Source organism: Ixodes scapularis, unplaced genomic scaffold, assembly GCF_016920785.2.
Source record: "Ixodes scapularis isolate PalLabHiFi unplaced genomic scaffold, ASM1692078v2 PGA_scaffold1__304_contigs__length_218370807, whole genome shotgun sequence".
Lineage (NCBI taxonomy): Eukaryota > Metazoa > Arthropoda > Arachnida > Ixodida > Ixodidae > Ixodes > Ixodes scapularis.
Genome location: NW_024609846.1, coordinates 79,686,755 through 79,705,148, shown reverse-complemented (window position 1 = coordinate 79,705,148; position 18,394 = coordinate 79,686,755). Strand labels below are relative to the sequence as shown.

General features: G+C 48.0%; 2 protein-coding genes across 2 annotated transcripts; one reads left to right on the top strand and one right to left on the bottom strand.

Annotated features, from left to right (window-relative positions):
* Positions 1-1,680: 1,680 nt before the first annotated feature.
* LOC8051784 (anaphase-promoting complex subunit 5) lies at positions 1,681-6,138 on the bottom strand. Its single transcript, XM_029983200.3, has one exon. The coding sequence runs from the start codon at positions 5,987-5,989 to the stop codon at positions 3,785-3,787; it is 2,205 nt and encodes a 734-aa protein (XP_029839060.1). The 5' UTR covers positions 5,990-6,138; the 3' UTR covers positions 1,681-3,784.
* A 282-nt stretch (positions 6,139-6,420) lies between these two features.
* On the top strand, positions 6,421-18,392 carry LOC8051782. Its single transcript, XM_029983199.4, has 3 exons — positions 6,421-6,572; positions 12,370-12,688; positions 16,764-18,392. Exons 2-3 carry the CDS (start codon positions 12,371-12,373, stop codon positions 17,727-17,729), a joined length of 1,284 nt encoding a protein of 427 aa, XP_029839059.1. The 5' UTR covers positions 6,421-6,572; position 12,370; the 3' UTR covers positions 17,730-18,392.
* The last annotated feature ends 2 nt before the right edge of the window (positions 18,393-18,394 follow it).

Genomic DNA, 18,394 nt, shown 5'->3' with positions numbered 1-18,394 from the left:
CATAAAAAAAAAAATTCTCCAAACGTAGATATGCTTGTATCAAGGTCTGGCCACACTGTCCACAAAGTCTAACCGGTCGGTTCTGGCGAAAAGGTCGAAGGTTCGTCGAACCAGTTCGACCCAGTCGAACCCCAAAAGTTCGACCTAAAAATCTGGTTCGACAAAACTTCGCGACACCCCTACTAGAGTGTACTAGAAGGAACGAGTGGGGCCACCGAAGTGCTATTTAGGTACCGCCGCATGTGGAAAAAACCGGCTAATCCAAGCCACTTCGCTCGTAGTGCCCTACCGGGAGCTACGAGCGAAGTGGTTCAGATTAGCCGTTTTTTATGAAAAACGCATTTCGTTCCAAACCCAAGCTCGACCAGCACACTGGTCAAGGTCATAGAAACAATAGAACGCAGTACTATATTTTTTTATACAACCTAGACGTTAGTCGTCACGTATATAAAGTCACCGCGACCCAACTTGTTCTCACAATGTCATGCGACATCAGGACGACGCATTAACATCAACGTCATCATCGACGTTGACAACGTACGTTACACGACATCAAGACTGCGTTCTGACGTCATATTGCGATGACAACGACCACGTCAGCATTGACGTTGATGACGACGTCACGGGACGTCAAGATGACAGCATCCTTGTCAATGCGAAGTCATAAGGGCGCTTGGTGTCAGTTCGTCAACGTCGTTGTCGACATGACGCAACTCGACTTCACGAAGATGTCCCGAAGACTTCAGGACATTGACGTTGACGTCAGCGTCGACGACGTTACACGCCGTCAAGACTTCGTCGTGACTGCGGGTCGACGTTGATGCTGGCAAAGGTGACGACGTTGCACGCCGTCAAGGCTTCGTTGTGACGTTAACGACGATGTCAGGATGACGTTACCGTGACGTCATAGCAACGTTTGACATTGCGTGGGATGCCGACGTCAACATCGGCATCGACGACCACGTCCACGTCGTCCTCGACGCGGCGCGCGACGTCATGACCGCTTTGCAGCGGCAACTTGATGTCGCGTTACCATTTCATACTCAACGCGATGTGATGTCACGACTGCGTCACAATGGTGACTTGACGTCGCGTAATGGCGTCCTCAACGCGATGTCACGGCTGCGTTACGATGGCGACTTAATGTCGCGATACGGCGTCGTCTTCGACGTGACAGGATGTCACGACGGCCTTACGACAGCATCTTGGCGTTGCGTAACATCGTAGTCGACGATGACGTCGTGGCGTCGTCGTAACGTCCCATCGTCGTGTCGTGGTGCTTTGACATTACCTCTGACGTCAAAATCATAAAAAACGACACAGGTCAAGATCAAATAAGCAATATAGCCCCTTAGGGACTCTATTGCTTATATGATCTTGACCCGTGTCATTGCTTGATCGCACGCAGCGAAGGTGGCGCTGCGATCGAAGTGGCTTGGTTCCGCCTGAACGCTTTCCACATTTTGAGGTGCAACTGAAAGCATGAGCGGAGCCTGTAGCACCGTCCCACTCACACATTCTAGTACACTCTACCCTTACCCCTATTTAAGATCCTGTGTGAGGCCTTTAGTGTGGCCAGGCCTTGATACAAGCATGTCTAGGTTTGAAGATTTTTTTTTATGCAAAAATTTTTATTTTATGAACAGTTGCAATTAAAAGAAACTAATTCTAATCACTGAAGTTAATAACTTTATTTCGTGTAGTCTTAATTGAAATAACCAATCAGTGCTGCCCTTAATTCATTCCTTAGCCATCACCATCCAATCCGAAGCCAACTGGCCAGCCTGTCGCACATGCGCATGGCAGTCGAACCCGAGTCGAACCTTCGTCGACCTTTTCACAAGAAGTTAAAAAAAGCCGAACCTGGTCGAATGCGAACTCGACCAGTTTGCGACATTACTAATAGTAACACCTCCCACAGTGCGGGAGGTGTTACTATTAGGCACCAGTTACTACTAGGCACCAGGTGCAGACTATGCTCCGGGTGCGAATACACACCAGGTGAGGACTAACCAAGTAAAATCTTTTCTTTTTTCAATTAAATTGTGAACCTGCGGACCATACACAAACTCAGCTCCGTTACGTCACTGCGCGGTGGTGGTGCATTGAGCATCTGGAGCTGTGGGCAAAAGTCACCATGTGGGACGTGCATTCCTGCATTGTTTTGAAAGAAACCAGACGAAAACCTGCCTTCTCGTCAAAACACCGTGACTGAGGCTGTACCAAAAGAGTCGAGAAAGGTTTGAAGGTCAGCTATCATGTGCTCAGTTTGTCCGGGAACGTGGATGTGCTGTGAAAAGGGAAAACTAGATGCCATCGGACCACGAGTGCTTGGGCGGGAAGCACTTTGGGGTTAATTCATGGAACCTCGTAGTCATCAGATTTATTTGTGTTGTTCCAACATGAATGCGGGAAAACCATCAAGTTGTACGGACCACCTGCACACTACATTCACTGTGTCTTTAAATTCAAACGGCCGCCTAATCGTTCAAACTGTTGCCTGTTCTTTCAAACGTTTCTGCTGGTCGTCTGAAAGAGCAGACGACACCACCTCGTAGACTAAACGTTGGCCCGATAATTGCGATAAGAAGTAAGTGCAGGCCTCAAAAGCCTTTTAAGTTTGAAGGTTGGTTGGGGTAAGCAGGCTCGGTGTAAACAGCAGATACAAGGAGATGTTGATCATTGTTACTAGTGGCCATCACCAACTTGTTGTGCCCGATTAACTTGGTCCGATTCTGCTTGCGATATACAGTATCGACGTCGACCATCTCAGCTCTGTTTTACACTTTTGCAGCCCGAACGACATCATGACTAAACATTGCAAGCGGAATCTCATCATGCGAATCAGTTTAGAGTCCATTCTGCAGCTTTCACGAGGAATGAATCGGCACACGTCACATTATTCATGCAATGTTTTGTGGTGCAACGAGCCTCGGTAATTTCGGTAAGGCCGCTCAAGTAGTCGGACATCGCCAGGAAGACGTAGAGTCAACAATTCCAACGCGAAAAAGAGCACGGGGGCAATCACCGATGCCAACAACATTGCATTTCAATGGTTTGCTTATGGGCGACAGCAAGCTTCTTGCCCACACTCCACCGTGCAAGCGCGGCGCCGGTGGCGTCTGCTAGGGGTGCTCCAGTTTGTTTGTAAATATGAGTGGGTCTATACACCGGGTGCAGGCTGTAGTCTTGAAAATGCAGTAGTCTAAAAATGGAACAATTGATTGTGCTGTTGACTGGCTAAACTGCCCGCTGTCAGCTAAATTAGTGGGCTCTAGTGAGTCGGTGCATAAGGAATCTAAATGAAATTACATTAAGATATCTGAAATTTGTGCTCTTCTAGATGATACTGCACAAAACAGCATTCTTCTCACAATAACAAACCCGTTTAAAGTTCTCTGGACCAAAACTGATATCTAAGATGCTCTGGCTTGATAAAGTAAACAATCAAATGAGGCCATTTCCCTTAACATGTTGCTGTATTTGAATTCCTACGAACGAATTGCAGTTTTTATAACGTAGAAAAAATGCCCCGCCTGAAGCTTGCCTCAGGATGCGCCTTGAGGTGTCCGACACAGCAATGGCACTACACATAAGAACGAACCTGGAATGATGATACAAACACTGGACACTTGTCCACCACACAGCTATGACCTACAAGCCTCGTAAACATTACCCCTAATCAAAATGTTCTCATGCGATGATGCTTACAGTGGAAGACCATACACCTCTTAAACTTGAACTAAAAGGGAGAGGTTGAGGTAGATAACCTAGAAAGACAGCCTCACAATTCGTACAGCAGTTTTTCAGCCATCTGTTCGTCCACTCTACGAAACGTCCTGGCTGCCTCGTTGCGCCTCTCCTCCATGCCAGCTTTGTCGCACAGCAATGCCAGCCAATAGGCAGACTCCCTGATGCCTCGCTTCGACTCTACCGTCTCGTAGCACTTCAAAGCAGACGAGGCCAGATGCACAGCGCTCTCCAGTCCCCCATGTCCCTCGCTCTTGAACCGGCACTTGGCCAGGAGCAGGTATAGCTGTCCGACATCCACCAGGCCCCCCTGTGACAGCACTACTGTAACCACTTCTTCCAGTAAAGTGCACGCATGCCCCGGAAGCCCCACCTCAAACTGAACCCCCGCCATCAGGACCACTAAGCTGGCCCGCAGGTAGGACAGATGGTGCTTCTCCGCTAGGGTGAGGCCCTCACACAGGACTGGGATAGCAAGCACAGGCTGGGACGACTCAATTAGAATCTCTGCCTTGAGAAGGTAACACCTCCCTTTAAAGTGGGGAAGGCTGCCCTCAAAATTGCTAGTGTTGTCTCCGTCACCCGTCCCCTTAATGTCCTCAATTGCAAGAACCGTGTCGACAAGGTCCAGGGCTTCGTTGAGGTGTCCCTGCCAGAGAAGGAGTTTGACCTTGCAGAGGTCCCCTTCGAAGCGGTTCAGTATCCGTATTCCGGATGCTAGCCCCTCAGCTCTAGGCCAAAGGGTCTTGTGGAGTGCTTCGTGAAAGCTGCACTCGAGGCGGCACAGAGTGACCAGGTTCTGGCATGCTGAGTAGGCCGGGAAGAGCGTTGAGGCCAAGTCTAGGAGGCTGGTTGAGTCGTTATATCGCCCGTGAAGGGTCAACGCCCAAGCGAGACTGCGCAAGGCCAGACAGGCAGGTTCCCCCATTGGAACGACGCCGGCCGTGCGTAGCTGATCGGCTCTTCCTAGCTGCAACAGCAACTGCGCCTGGAGATTAGCCATTCGCTGAAACCCGTACAATGTCCAGAGGGCAGCCTTCTGTGACGTAACTGTACCAATGCCGGTATCTCCCTGTGGATGCTGGAAGTTGAGCACTTCGCTCCTGGACAAGAGCTCGAGGGCGGCTGCCGGTGGCGAGCCCGCTTCGGCGCCGACTCTTGTAAGCGCCTGGATGCCCAGCGAGGCAATGCCGCACAGGCCTAATTCGGAGGCCCTGGTGACCGAGCACCGCAGTTGGGCCTCCGGACAGCGGGCCCCGTCCAGGCGGCAGTGCCAGGCGAGCGCGTGTTGTAAGAACACTACGTCGTTGGCGTCCTGCGCGAGGGTCACAGCTTCGCGCAGGGCGGCCCGGGCCTCGGCGTCGTGGCCCATCTTAGCGTGAAGCATGGCGAGGTGGAGGGACGCGTAGCGAAGATTACGGCCACTGTCTTCGGAGGATGCCGCCGTCGCCATCGGACCAGGCTTGGAGCTCGCGTCCGGAGCGCTGGTGCGGTCGAAGTGCTGCCGCAAGCTCTCCACGGCGCCAAAGTACTCCTTTACCGAGAGGCAGTTGAGAAAGGACACGTAGTGCGCCTCTGTGAGGGCAGGGTTCCCGCCGACGAGCTCGCGGAGCTTTTGTTGGAGCTGGGGCGGCGGCAGGGCCGCCTTCTCGTTGACTTGCATCAGCGTGACCTGCTGAGCGAGGAACAGATCCGCCTGCCGCTGCGTCGCCTTCGAATCTCCGTTCCCCTCGGCGTCGTAGTACGACCTAAAGCTCTGGTGCAGCTTCACCAAACCGCTGAAGTTGAGCTTGTCAAGTGCCAGAAGCATCCGACGAACAAACAGACCAAGGACGCTGCTCTTGTGCAGAACGGCGGGCGTCGCGGTGGGGTCCGCGAGGAGGTTGTCCAGATTCGGGATGTAGTCCATGATGCCCGCTACCCCGGCGTCGTAGATGGTCCTCAGGCTGACGGTAAAGAGCCGCATGGTGTTTGGGTGCAGGACGCCGTCGAGGCAGCTCAGCAGCTCGCCCAGACTCATGTCTGGGCTCTGGAGCAGCTTGAGAGCGGTGATGGCGAAGTCCCGACACTGCTTGGTCGTGTGCGTCCACAGTTCCTGGTCGGGCTTGAGGTGCCGTTCGGTCTTGACACGGCAGTACTCCGAGACGAGGACCAGCAGCGCGAGCTTGTGCCCCGTCACTTGATCTCGGGAGGAGACCTTGGACGGCAGGAGTGCCCACAGACCCCCTTCCTGGTTCATGGGTGAGGTTGGTGGTCTCTCGCAAGCAGCAAGCCCGCTGAGACGAAGTCCTTGCGCGCGTCGTCCGACGACTTTACCGGTTACAAAAGTGCGATGTGATCGCTCGTATTATGCGCCATTTTAACGTGCTGGGTTAATGAATGGATAAATAAAAAGAAACTCTTTCTTTAAGGTAACGTGGTGACTTGCGCCATCTAGCTTGTTCTGTATTATTCATAAACTTCTAGAAGGGTAGTTGTTACTTAAAAGCTTTTAAACTAGTAAAGACAAATTTAATTGCATTTTGTTAAACCCAACTTAACACGGTGTAAAGATAAGACATTGGTAAGTTTTCGAACCTTCAGTCCAAAAGTTGAGCTTCACCAACTCTTGACTTTTCGAACACACCACACAAATTCCAGTGACGTCGAACTATAAAACGTTCGTCGAAAGGGGTGAATAACAGAACGCAGTCTGCGTGGACGCGCACGCGCGTCTAAAGAAAACAAAACAAGCATGAAGTTGGTGGCGTTGTTTTCGGGTATCGCTGCGATACGAACGTGACATTTTCTATCTTCCATCCTGTTGACAACCTACGAACAAGGTAGGAGGTCTCCTCACCTCTCTTTCTAGGCTTCGTAGATGGTTTGTCCGCATGGTAAACACGACAAGTCGGCTCTTGGAAGTTGGTCGATCGCTTGCGATCTTCGCATAGTTTGCGCAACTCACGGAACATCGGTGCGTCATTTGTAAAGTTACCGGACTACCTTACGTGTATTTCATAGTGAAATCAGCCTTCTGATTATCTCGCTTAAGATCGTAACCAGGGTCTGACAGGTGCTCTAAAGAACGTACTTGGCATTTGAAGTAGTGCGCGGCTAAAACATCTTGAGAAAAAAAAAAAAAAAAATGAAACTGCACGAAATTAAAAAAAAATATTGCGAAGTGGCAAAAATCGTATGAAAAAATAAACTTTCTTTTTGTTTGTTTCGGTGTAAGAAACTAAGGGGAAAAGTGGCATATGCTTTATTTTGAGACTATACACAAACTCAATTCTGTTACGTCACGGCGCGATGGTGGCGCGTCGAGTGCACTTCCGGTCTGGGCCTGTGGGCGGAAGTCACCATGCATAACGTGCATTCCTGCATTGTTTATGAACGAAACCAGACAAAATTCTGCCTTCTCGCCAAAATGCCGCATCTGGGGCTGCACCCAGGAACGGATGCAGGAATTTCCTGAGGGGGGGTCAGGTGTTGGTCAGCGTACCCTATGTTTAGGAACCCCCTCCCCCTCTTCTTTGTTTTACGCCCTAAATTTTACACATGTAAAAATCAAGAGGGGGGTCAGGACATCCGGACCCCCCCTCTAAATCCGCCCCTGGCTGCACCAAAAGAGTCGAGAAAGGTTTGAAGGTCAGTTTTCATGTGCTCAATCTGTCTGAGAATGTGGATCTATGCCGTGAAAGGGGAAAACCAGGCGCCGTCGGACCACGATTGCTTAGGCGGGAAGCACTTTAAGTTGATTTCACCAATACTTGTGTTCATGAGATTTATTTGTTTTGTTCCAACATAAACGTGGGAGAACCGTCAAGTTGTACGGACCGCCTTCGGACTACGTTCGGTGCGTCTTCAAGTTGAAACGGCAACCTGGTCGTTTGAACTGTTGTCTACTCTTTCAAACGTTTCTCTCTGCTTTTCCGGACGACACCGGCCCGTAGATTTAACTTTGGCCCTGTAATTGCGATAAGAAGTAAGTGCTGGCCTCAAAAGATATAAGTTTGAAGGTTGGTTGGGGTAAGCAGGCTCGGTGTAAACAGTCGATACAAGATGTTGGTCATTGTTACCAGTGGCCATCATCGACTTGTTATTTCTGATTCACTTGGTCCCATTCTGCTTGCGATTTTCAGTATCGACGTCAACCATCTCAGCTACGGTTCACCTTTTTGCTGTCCGAGCGACTTCGTGACTGAAAATTGCAAGTGGAATCTCATCATGCGAATCAGTCTTTAGCGTCCATTCTGCGGCTTCCACGTGGAGTGAATCACCGCATGTCAGAGTCACACAAAGTTTTGCATTGTAACGAGCCTTGTTAATTTCGCTGAGGCTGCTCAAGTAGTTAGATGTTTCCAGGAAAACGTAGAATCAACAATTCCAACGCAGAAAAGAGCACGGGGACTCATACTGACGCCAAAAACATTGCATTATTTAATGGTTTGTTTATGGGCAACGGCGGGCTTCTTGCCCACACTCCATCCCGCATGCACTGTGCCGGTGGCATCCGCTAGGGGTGCTCCGGTTTGTTTGTAAACATGAGTTGGTCTATACACGGAGCTTGCTGTCCTTTATTGTCTTGGCTTATATTTGGAAAAGGATCCAAGTGAGGCAAATGTAAAACTTCTATGTCTCTCCAATTAATACACTGAGATGCTGTGTACAAACACTACATATTTTCAGAATCCTAATGAACTGTGCGCACGTTTGTGAATCTGTTTGGACCATTTTCGTGTGATGGGTGCCATGTTGAAATATGACATAGTTGGTGTGACAGAAACTAAGTTTAAGGATAACTACAATAAAAGAGTATAGCCAAGAAAAAAGTCGGAACTGTACATGGCTTGCACATGATGTCATCCAAAGAGCGCTCCGATGGCCATCAGAGAAGAGGGGAAAAAGATCTCTGTCACCAGGATTCTCTTTTGTGTCTCCCAGATTTTCCAAGAAGATTATAAAAGATTAAGTCATCACTCGAAATTCCTCCTAAAGCTCCTAAAGCAGCTTCGCTTCCTCTGTCGTTCATGGTGACCAAAAGTATGCAATGTGATGTTGGTGCGAGCCATGTATAGGCCCAAACCCCTTGAATGTTCGCACCTTCCAGTCGGCAAATAAAGTAATTTGCTATTTGCCCCGATTTGGCTACAACGAATTTCAACGTGGCGGCTGCCACAAAAAAAAAAAAAACAGTCTAGACCTTTTCACCCTCCGTCGCATGGGCGCTGCCATCTTGGAATCGCGTGACGCGGTTGTCATAAGGTGGCTTCAAATCGTCGCTCCTCTCTCCCCTCCGCACTCTGGCAAAGGCGTTGTATTAGTGTTTTTTGTCACACTTTACAGCATTTTTTACAACAGAACTGTTAAGGGCTAGTTTCCCCAGGATCGTGTCCGGTACCAAATAAATGTTGATACCCGTGGTCAACAGAACACTGGTTGTTGCCGTCGCTCATAGATGGCGGTAGCTGTCCAGAGTGTTGTGCTTACCGGTTGTCTGCTTGCTGCCGTCGCTCATAAATCGCGGCAACCTTTCCAGCCTTGGCAATCAGACAACTGGTTGCTGCCGTCGCTGATAAATCGCAGCAACCTTTCTAGCCTTGGCAATCAGACAACTGGTTGCTGCCGTCGCTCATAAATGGCGGCAACATTTCTTCAGAGGAAAAAGAGTGGGAACAGAACAAGCGGCGATGTGTGCACCAGCGCGAATAGTTCCGCAACTGCCGTGAGGCTGCTATTGCCTAAAGTTCCACTGCGTCGAGCGCTTCAGATTTTCTTGCGAAAGAAGAACAGATCGCTTGCCTGGAAAGCTATCGCCGAGAACAGAAGCTACAGCTCCGCTGCTCTTCCTCCTTCACCAGAGTGGAAAGGCTGAAAGTTTTTTTGCCTTGCTTTGTGGTCATCTGGTACTTATTTTTACTGCCTAACTGCATGCCATCAATAGGTGCACAACTTCTGCACTTGATTTCATTGCACGTTTTGACTATTTGCACCTTCGGGGTACCGGACTGTAAGACACACGAGGGTTGAGAGGTCAATTATTTATGACAGCTCAAATTTGCTTAAGAAGCATTGGCACAATAAGAAGTGCAAGGTATATTTATGATCATGCATTTATGATCTTAAAGAAGGCAAATGCAGTCAACACAACATTTCACTATGTGTGTTTCTTAAAAGCATCAAAATGCATCCAAAGCAGGTGTTTTTGATTATATGAGAGGGAATCATTTTTGCGGTATAAACATTCGCTTGATCTGTTTATTTATGAATTTAAAGAAACTAGAGACTGCTCGGTCTCATGTCTGCAGTCATTCAATTTTCTTAAGATATCCAATTAAATAATTTATTTTGACAAAGAGGTTTGAACTTTTCAAGTGAAAAACGTGTCAGAAACAGCATGTGAGTGCCTGACAAAAGCACCCGAGGTACGCAATACGTGATGAAAAAGAAGCCGTCTGCATAAAAATCACTTGAGTGCAGCGTTGTCGATGCTCGATTTGCTCTGGGCACCGCTGAAAGTAAAAAGCATACATATGTTCAAACAAATACAGATCCGTCTACACGAATCTATGAAGTGGTGCCTGGCATTTGACTGGAGCCAAGCTTGCTGGAGGTCAATTCTCTTGTGCCAAATAATTTTATTCCAATATTTATACTGAAGACAGACGTCAGGCTTCAGCCGACAGGCTTCTCCCTTATCTTATTTACTCAATATGTTGTAGCCAAATGTCTGTATAACAAGTGGTTTCCTTAGATCAACATTGTTTAATGCTGCTAGTGAATTCTTTAGCACAGTTGCAGTTGATAGTTGAAAAAGTGTCCTACTCGGCCTAGGAAGCACTATTAAAACATCTCTCGTGTACTTAATTTTTTTAAAGATACCAATGAAAACAATATCTGTTTTTTTTGCATTCTATGCATTATTACAAGGGGGTTTCCCGGTCGGCAATTTTTATGAACACGTGTCCTCGAAAACCAAACAGTGAGCGGTAAACTTGCAAGCTCATCTGTCCTTTGCGATTCGTTGCATTGTTAGTCAGGCCGTCGACCTGCTTTTTCACTGCCCCCATGCAAGGCTCTTCACTAGTTTATTTTTAGGGAAACTATATCCAGTACGTCCATAGACATCACTAGCGCTTCCCCGGCACCATTTCAGTCGTTTCGCCACCTAACCTGGCGAAACGAGGAACATGATCAGAGGAAACTGTTTGTTAAAACGTCTACAATTTAGGCTCGTAACTACGTCGTAGTTCTCAAGGTGGCCCATTACCACTGTATCATCGGTTCTCTACCACAAGGGGTACATTTATATTACAAAGCTAAACGAAAACAACATAACTCACCAACACAGCCGCGAACCCGAAACCAACCAAATTGAAGCCACCTTATGGCACTGCGTGTGTCAATGCCTCCTGTCCACCTGTCAAGTAACTACTGAGATGAGAAGCTCTATAGGGTTTACCTAGTAGACCTTCCATTGTAAAACGGGCCGGAAATAATGGCGCCTACACATAGAAAGCTTGAACTTTCATTGAATGTGCACTGAGTAGGTCAGTCTTCTCGTGTGAAATCTCAAGGCGTAGTTCTCTTCGTGTAAAAAATGAGCAAAAACACTTGTCAAAGTCCATGTAGGTGCGTTTTGCTTGTGGTACCATCTCTTGATAGGGACAGTGAGCAGACAACAGAGAGTCGTCCTCTTGCTACACCTATCGGGAGATGGCGCCACAAGTTGATACTGTTGCTAACTTGGTCGTCTGTGAATGGGCCTAACGTAGACCAAGTTGTTTGCTCTCCTTTTTTACAGAAAAAGAACTATGCCTCAAAATTTCACAGGGTAAAACTGACCTGCTCAGTGCACATTTTGATGAAAGTTTGAGCTTTCTATGCGCAGGTGCCGATTTTTTCGGCTCGCTTTACAGCGGAAGGTCCACATGGGACACCCTATAGTTTGTTTGTACTAAATCGTTCTGGGTACGTTATTTTGCATTTCTTTTATTATATTTTTAACACAAATGAAGCACTGTCACATTAGCATGTCTTGCAACTTAAGTAATCTAGAAAATGAGCGCATTCTTTGGATGCGCTAATTTTTTCTCCAGTCCTCCAGTCGTAAGAATACGATAAAAAGTAATCAGTTTTCATTGTTTATGTGGCACTCTAGAAATTTCAGCATATCAGGGTCCACTTGACTCAGGCTGCCAACTAGAACCCTGTTTCAACTGTGGAAATAGCCTCATCAACATCCAATGTAAAAAGCATTCACAATTTTTACACCCAATCGAGCTCTTATTCTTTTCCCTCAATACCTGAAAAGTGTTAACAAGACAAGCGATATACTAACAAGACAGAGCAAACTCTTAGCATGAACAAACCTTAAAAAAAAAAAAAAAAATCTGTCTTTTTTTTATGATTATGGCTCGGGCACGAGGGACGGCACAGTGCAACCTCCCGCGGTAAAGTTATCGTCATTTCTGCACGCGTTACAGCAATGTTCCGGCCTACTGCGGGACCACGGCAAAGGGACTTTTTTATTGCAGATAAAACTCAAACAAACATATAAACTTTATGGCACGCATTTGGCCGAAGGTGCACGGTGAAGGTCCCCTTACACACCGCCTTCCTTGCCTTCTGTGACAGGATGAGCTGCCAAGAGGAGGTCCTCCGTCGCGCGGAGGATGCCTCCGAGCGGGGGGTGAGCGAGCTGCTCTCTCTCCCCGACCTTGCACTGTACGAGATCTGCGCCGCCCTCTCGTGCCCCTTCGACCTACTGAGCCTCGGCTGCACATGCCGGCGTCTTCACGAGGTCTCCTCGAGTCGGAGCCTGTGGTTGTCCCTGTCCCTCAAGTGGTGCAGCCAGCTCTGGCACTGGCTGGACTTCATCCCTTCTGAAGAGGAGCCCAAGGCCTGGCTGCTGCAGTTGTTGCACAACGACGGCAATGTCAGACGCAAGACTATGGTCAGTGTCTTGTCTGCCTATGTTGCACGTGCGCGCACGATTTGGCTGCACGTGCACGCTCGAGGCTCGTCAGATAGAAGCCCCATCGAAGGTTCGAAGCTAGTGCTGGAGGCGGGGTAACTGAAGCTCCTCCCTGCCGTTCTTACCCTGTCAGCGATTGTAGTTCAAATATTCGTGCCAAAGGGATCCAACATCGCTAATGAGGCCTTGTCAAACGCCTCAAGGGAAGGGGCGGATGCGAACATAAATCAAATATATCGTCATGCAGGCACTGCCAACTGACTTTCCCGCATTTGGTATTCATGCTGTTTTGTTCCATTTTGTTTTTTTCAGTATATTTAGCAAGACTGATCTTCCAACGAACGAGAAACTTACTTTTGTTGAAGCACTGCTTTCGTCCAGGCTTGGTGCCGTTTGAGTCTTGCACGGCTTCTCAGGGAAGCGGTAGAATTTTAAGGATTGACTACAACAATATTGGAGGTTGTTACTGCAATCAGCAATGAAAGATTTATAGTAGCTGGGCTTTGATATCTTCTTCCAATTAGTTTTTATCTTGTACATGAATGACCTAATCAACATACCAGAAACTCCAAATAAAATTCTATATGCCGATGACACTAACGTCTTTTTCACCGACAAAAGCCTAGAAAAACTTGAAAACTCGGTGAACGCTTGGCTGCACCAATTATCATTATGGCTACAATTAAATCAAATGGAGCTGAACATAGGTAAAACAAAAGACATCATCTTCAAGCCTAGAAATGAGGAGATGACCAGCACTGTGACTATAAAATTTCTAAATTCAATAATTGAGCAAGTACCTTCGCACAAGTTTTTGGGGGTTTGGTTTGACGAAACATCAAATTGGACGCGCCATGTAAACCATGTGCGCTCCAAAATATCTAGTTCTGTTGGCATTCTGAGTAGAGTCAAGTTTCTTCTTCCCAGCTGGCTTATGTGCCAACTTTATTACAGCCTTATAAACTCACATCTTAATTACTGTCTTTTAGTATGGGGTTCAACCACAAAAACCAACCTTGACAAAATCATTACCATTTAAAAAAAAGCTGTACGCACCATTGAAAGCATATCATCCAAGAGCATACAGCCCCTTATTTTTTTAAATATTGTATGCTGCGTATTGATCAGCTTTTCAATGTTAAACTTGCGGTAGAAATATATAAACAAATTAGTAGTGACCAGGCGGCATTCTACGAGCTCTATCTACGTAAAAGTACACCTTATAATCTCAGGGACCAAAATTATATGACACCGAAATCTCAAACTAATTACAGTTTACAAAGATTAGCACATCAAGTTCCTGAATTTTTAAATAAGTATTTGGAAATTGAAGAAATAGTTGAAGATGCTGTATCGTCTTATAGCTTTAAAAAGAGTGTGAAAGCTTACTTCTTGTTGAATTTTCGCTAGTGTTTTTTCTACTATAGTTGATTGTACGGCTGTGACGTAGATGGTATGACGTGTGTTCATGTGTATTTATATTACTTCTAGTGCTAACATTTTAGACTTTGTCCTATCATTGTCTAAATGCTGTTGAATTTTTTTTTCTTAATTTTTTTTATATATATATATATATTTTTTTTTTATTCCCCTCTGCTGCTGAACGATGTACACGGCTGGTGGAGCCTCGTCAGGCGGCGTTAGATTTCCTTTTGCCCCACCAGCCAAGACTACCGAGTCTGAAGAAAGTTTATTATTCCTCTATCGCAATTAATATTATTGACTAGTGTAGTCGAACGCCTATGACGGCGAAGCGGGGTGAAAAACGAGGCGAGCCACTCGACTTGGGGCGTCCTGCCAGGGGCCGGAATTGCGCTGTAGTCAGCGGAGAAACTTGAGCACTTTGGTCCTATAGCCGAAAAGAGGGTGTCGCAAGAGCCAATGCAGATTGTTGGGCTAGTTGGTACTGGGAATTTGACGTCATAAGACGAGGACAAAAGGGAGACAGACAACACGGAGCGCTACTTCAACTGTTTATTTTTGAACAATAGGGAGGAACATATATAGACTCACACCGCTTCACCTCAGCCAATCCCGGGCCTCACCGTCGCTCGCAAAAACGCTATCCCTTTGTCTAACAGGTCAGTGGTGACCTGTTAGACAATGTTGACGGTGAGGCCCGGGATTGGCTGAGGTGAAGCGGTGTGTGTCTATATATGTCCCCCCCTATTTTTCACAAATAAACAGTTGAAGTAGCGCTCCGTGTTGTCTGTCTCCCTTTTTGTCCTCGTCTTAAAGGGACACTGACAGGGTATTTATGCTCGCCGAGGTTTTTAGTTGTACGTGACATATGAGAGCTCACCTACCCAGAACAGAATTTGCGGCTCAAAATTCGGTTTCTTTCCGCCCGAAAACCGCCGATCAAGAACTGGCCGGTTCGAGTCTCGCTCAGTCTCTTTTTCGCGGTCACGGGCCGTTTTTTAAGGTATCGATGCGACCACCAAATTTAATCAAAGTCGTGGGTCACTGAAGGCACACACTCAATATTAAAAATAGAAAAAAATATGAAACCCATTTTTTGTGGCTTCTAAAAAGCTGTAAATACGTTGATTGAAAAAAAAAAAAAGTTCCACAGACAACCGGAAGCATTCTATGCGTTCGTCGTTTCGCGTACTGTGGGAATCGCGGGGACGGCGATGGCAGCGGACGACGGGCGTGGGACCTCTATTTCTGAACTGTCGTTCGCGGTACCGGCGAATTCTGTCTATCGTTAAAAGAGAAATTTGGGACTGATTAAAAGAATTGGTATTCATCCCGTATGACACGCCCGGCCACCAAGCCGATTTGCCCGAAGACGTCGCCGAGCCGTCGCTCTCTTCTCGTGGCTGAAGACATCGCTCGCGCAAACGTCAAGCACGACGTGTCTACTTCGAGTTGAATATGCACGCGTACGATTTCTTTACTAGGTGCGAATGTCCCCAAAGCGTGGTGCTTCCCGACTTCGACCCGGGAGTGCTTTTGCTAGAGAAAAATCGACAGCAAACTTTCCAACTTACAGTTTACCGGCTGAATTATTACTAAGGAAAGAGATTCATCACAAACGAGATGCCCTAGTAGCTCAGTGGGAAAGACGTCCGCTTCACACGCGGTAGGACTGGGTTCGATCCCCAGTGAAACTTTTTTTTTTTTTTTTTCAAACATTTTCCGATGTTTACATATCTTTTTCTTTTTTTTACAATCATCACTGAAGAAACAAACAAACAAATGTTGTGGACGATACTTCGCTGAATTAAATAGTATGGGATTTCCGTTTTGACAGCTGCGAACTCAATGTAATCATTTTCCACAAAATGCAAGGAGCATATAAATCAGGTAGCGTCCGCTTTCCGAGGTGCCCGTATATGTTCTACAGGAATTGCAGCCAGCTATTGGTCCCGATCCCGTTGATCTTTCGGAAACTCTGTCGCACAATGCCACTTTTTTTCGGATGCAGGACATGTGAGCCAGCTCTTTACGCAACATCTTGGGTGTATTCTTTTCGGAGCTGATCATGGAAATTCACCACGGGCACTCACTATTCATCTCCAACTCCTCAGTGTACAGAATAACTCATCGAGTACAGAACAACGAGCGGAACAAACCTAACTGCAAAAGAATCGCACGGCGAGCAGTTCCCGCACGCCGCATGTCGTGTCGTCTGCTACGGAGAGGAGAAAACAAAACAAAAAAACGCGCGGTCGGGTGTAGCCACGTGACTTCCGCCACTCACTCTCTTCTCTCCACTTCTCCGACCTCCGTCGGGTTTCAGTTTCGGTTTCGAGCAGTTGCGTCTTTTGGCTTTATTAAAAAAATACGCTACTATGTTGCAAAATATTAATGGGGTAGTCCTCCGACACCATAATGAAGCGCCTGGCAAAAAATAAAAAGAAAATTTTTGGGGGTTGTCAGTGTCCCTTTAAGCGCCATCATGACGTCAAAGTCGCAAGAGCATTGTGACAGGGCCGCGTAGTGGCTTATGAACTGTAACAATGAACTACTACAAAGTGATTCAAAACCTTTGTATCTTAGACAGAGTGCTCTCAAAGAGTCAAAGGCATGACCTTTCTTCTCGCAGCTAAAGTGCCAGCCGGATGTCGATGAGACCTGGGAGCGAGTGGAGGACCCGCGATTTGCCTGCCAGGCGGCCATGTTGAGGCGAGCCTACACGGACATGGACATTCGCGTCTCCCCGCTGGTGCTCCACCGCCGCTGGCTCTACGACATGGCACTCTACCGACGCCGCAAGCCGAAGGTGCGCTTCTGCGATCCAGAGCTGTCACTGAGTGACCTCTGCGTGTCCGCACTCGCATCCCTGGGCCGGGCCAGCGAGGGAGACCTTCGGAGGCGCAAGCAGCCCCACATCAACCCCCGCTACTACATCAAGAGGATCGACGTGTCCCGCCATGGCTGGACCGACCACCTGTTCCCTTCGGGCCCCCGGGGAAGCATCTGCCCCATGCTGACCTGCCCGTCCATAGACGGCTACTCTGAGGAGACCTCCGGTGTGTACGGCCTGGTCGCCTGCGTGTCGCGCGTCCTGGTTGCGCACCTGAAGCCGTCCTGCCTGGAGGGAAAGATGTCCCTGAGTGCACTGGCCCGGACCGTCCGCCGGGCGTGCGCTGCGCTCGAGCGGCGGTTTGCTGGCGAGCTGCCGAGGGTGAGGGAGCGATGGCGTAGCCACCCGGTGGCCCACGCCATTGTGAGCATGGCGGAGCACGGCTGGCCCGACCTGAGTGCTTGGCAGGAGGACCTGGATGGGCTGGGGCTGTCTTGGCGGGAGGTGATGGCGGCCTGCATCAAGCTGTTGGCAAGGTACCGCTGGCTGGACGCTGTAGTGGACGAGACAAGGCGGGCCTGGCGCGGGGCCCTCATGCCGCAGGTGCTCGGGGTCGTGGGGAGGGACTGTGTGGCACGGCTCAACCTGACCGACTGCGACGTCATCGGCGGCGACAACCAGAGGCAGGAGATGGCGTCAGCCGCGTTCGTGTCTGCGTCTGGGGCGCTGGTCACCTGGCAACTCTTGGGCAGGGCCTGCTACTGAGCACGGCTGCGGGTCAGAGAGCGGTATCACTCGGTTCTGAGAGATCCAGGCACGATTTGTGTCGGTGTTCCCTTTTTATTCTTTCTGAAAAAAAGATTTTTTTGTAGGATCGTACTTTGCACGAGCTCAAGACTGAAGATTAAACTGGGCGCAGCAGTGGATAATGCTGGTGCCTTGATATTACGACCCGCTGCGTCAAAGGGGATAGCTGGCACGACGAGGTCGATCAAAAGAGGGATAGTTGAAGAGCCGGAAAACAAAATTAGGACCGTTCTACCTCTAGGGACGATGATAACGAAACAGATAATTTGGTATTTGTTGTTTTAGCGTTAAGAGATGAGATTGGCACCTAGAAAGCTGTTGTACATGTGCCCGTTATACAGCAGTGCCTTTGCTGAAGCTCGTAATTTAGTGCGTTATAGGAATTTTACAGTGATATATAGGTAGTAGCAGCTTTACAAATGGGCTGTAGTATGGTGTGTTTAATTTCTTTCGATGCAAAAATATTTAGTCGAGTTTCCCTTCATTTGCAATCGGAGTAATGTATGCTGCTCGATAGAGGTGAGGTACAGAGCTAAAGCTTTTGAGCACATACTACACGACAGTGCAAACAACATCGACATTGTTTTCTTTTCCGAAGTTGATGCTTACGAGTCAGTTTAACC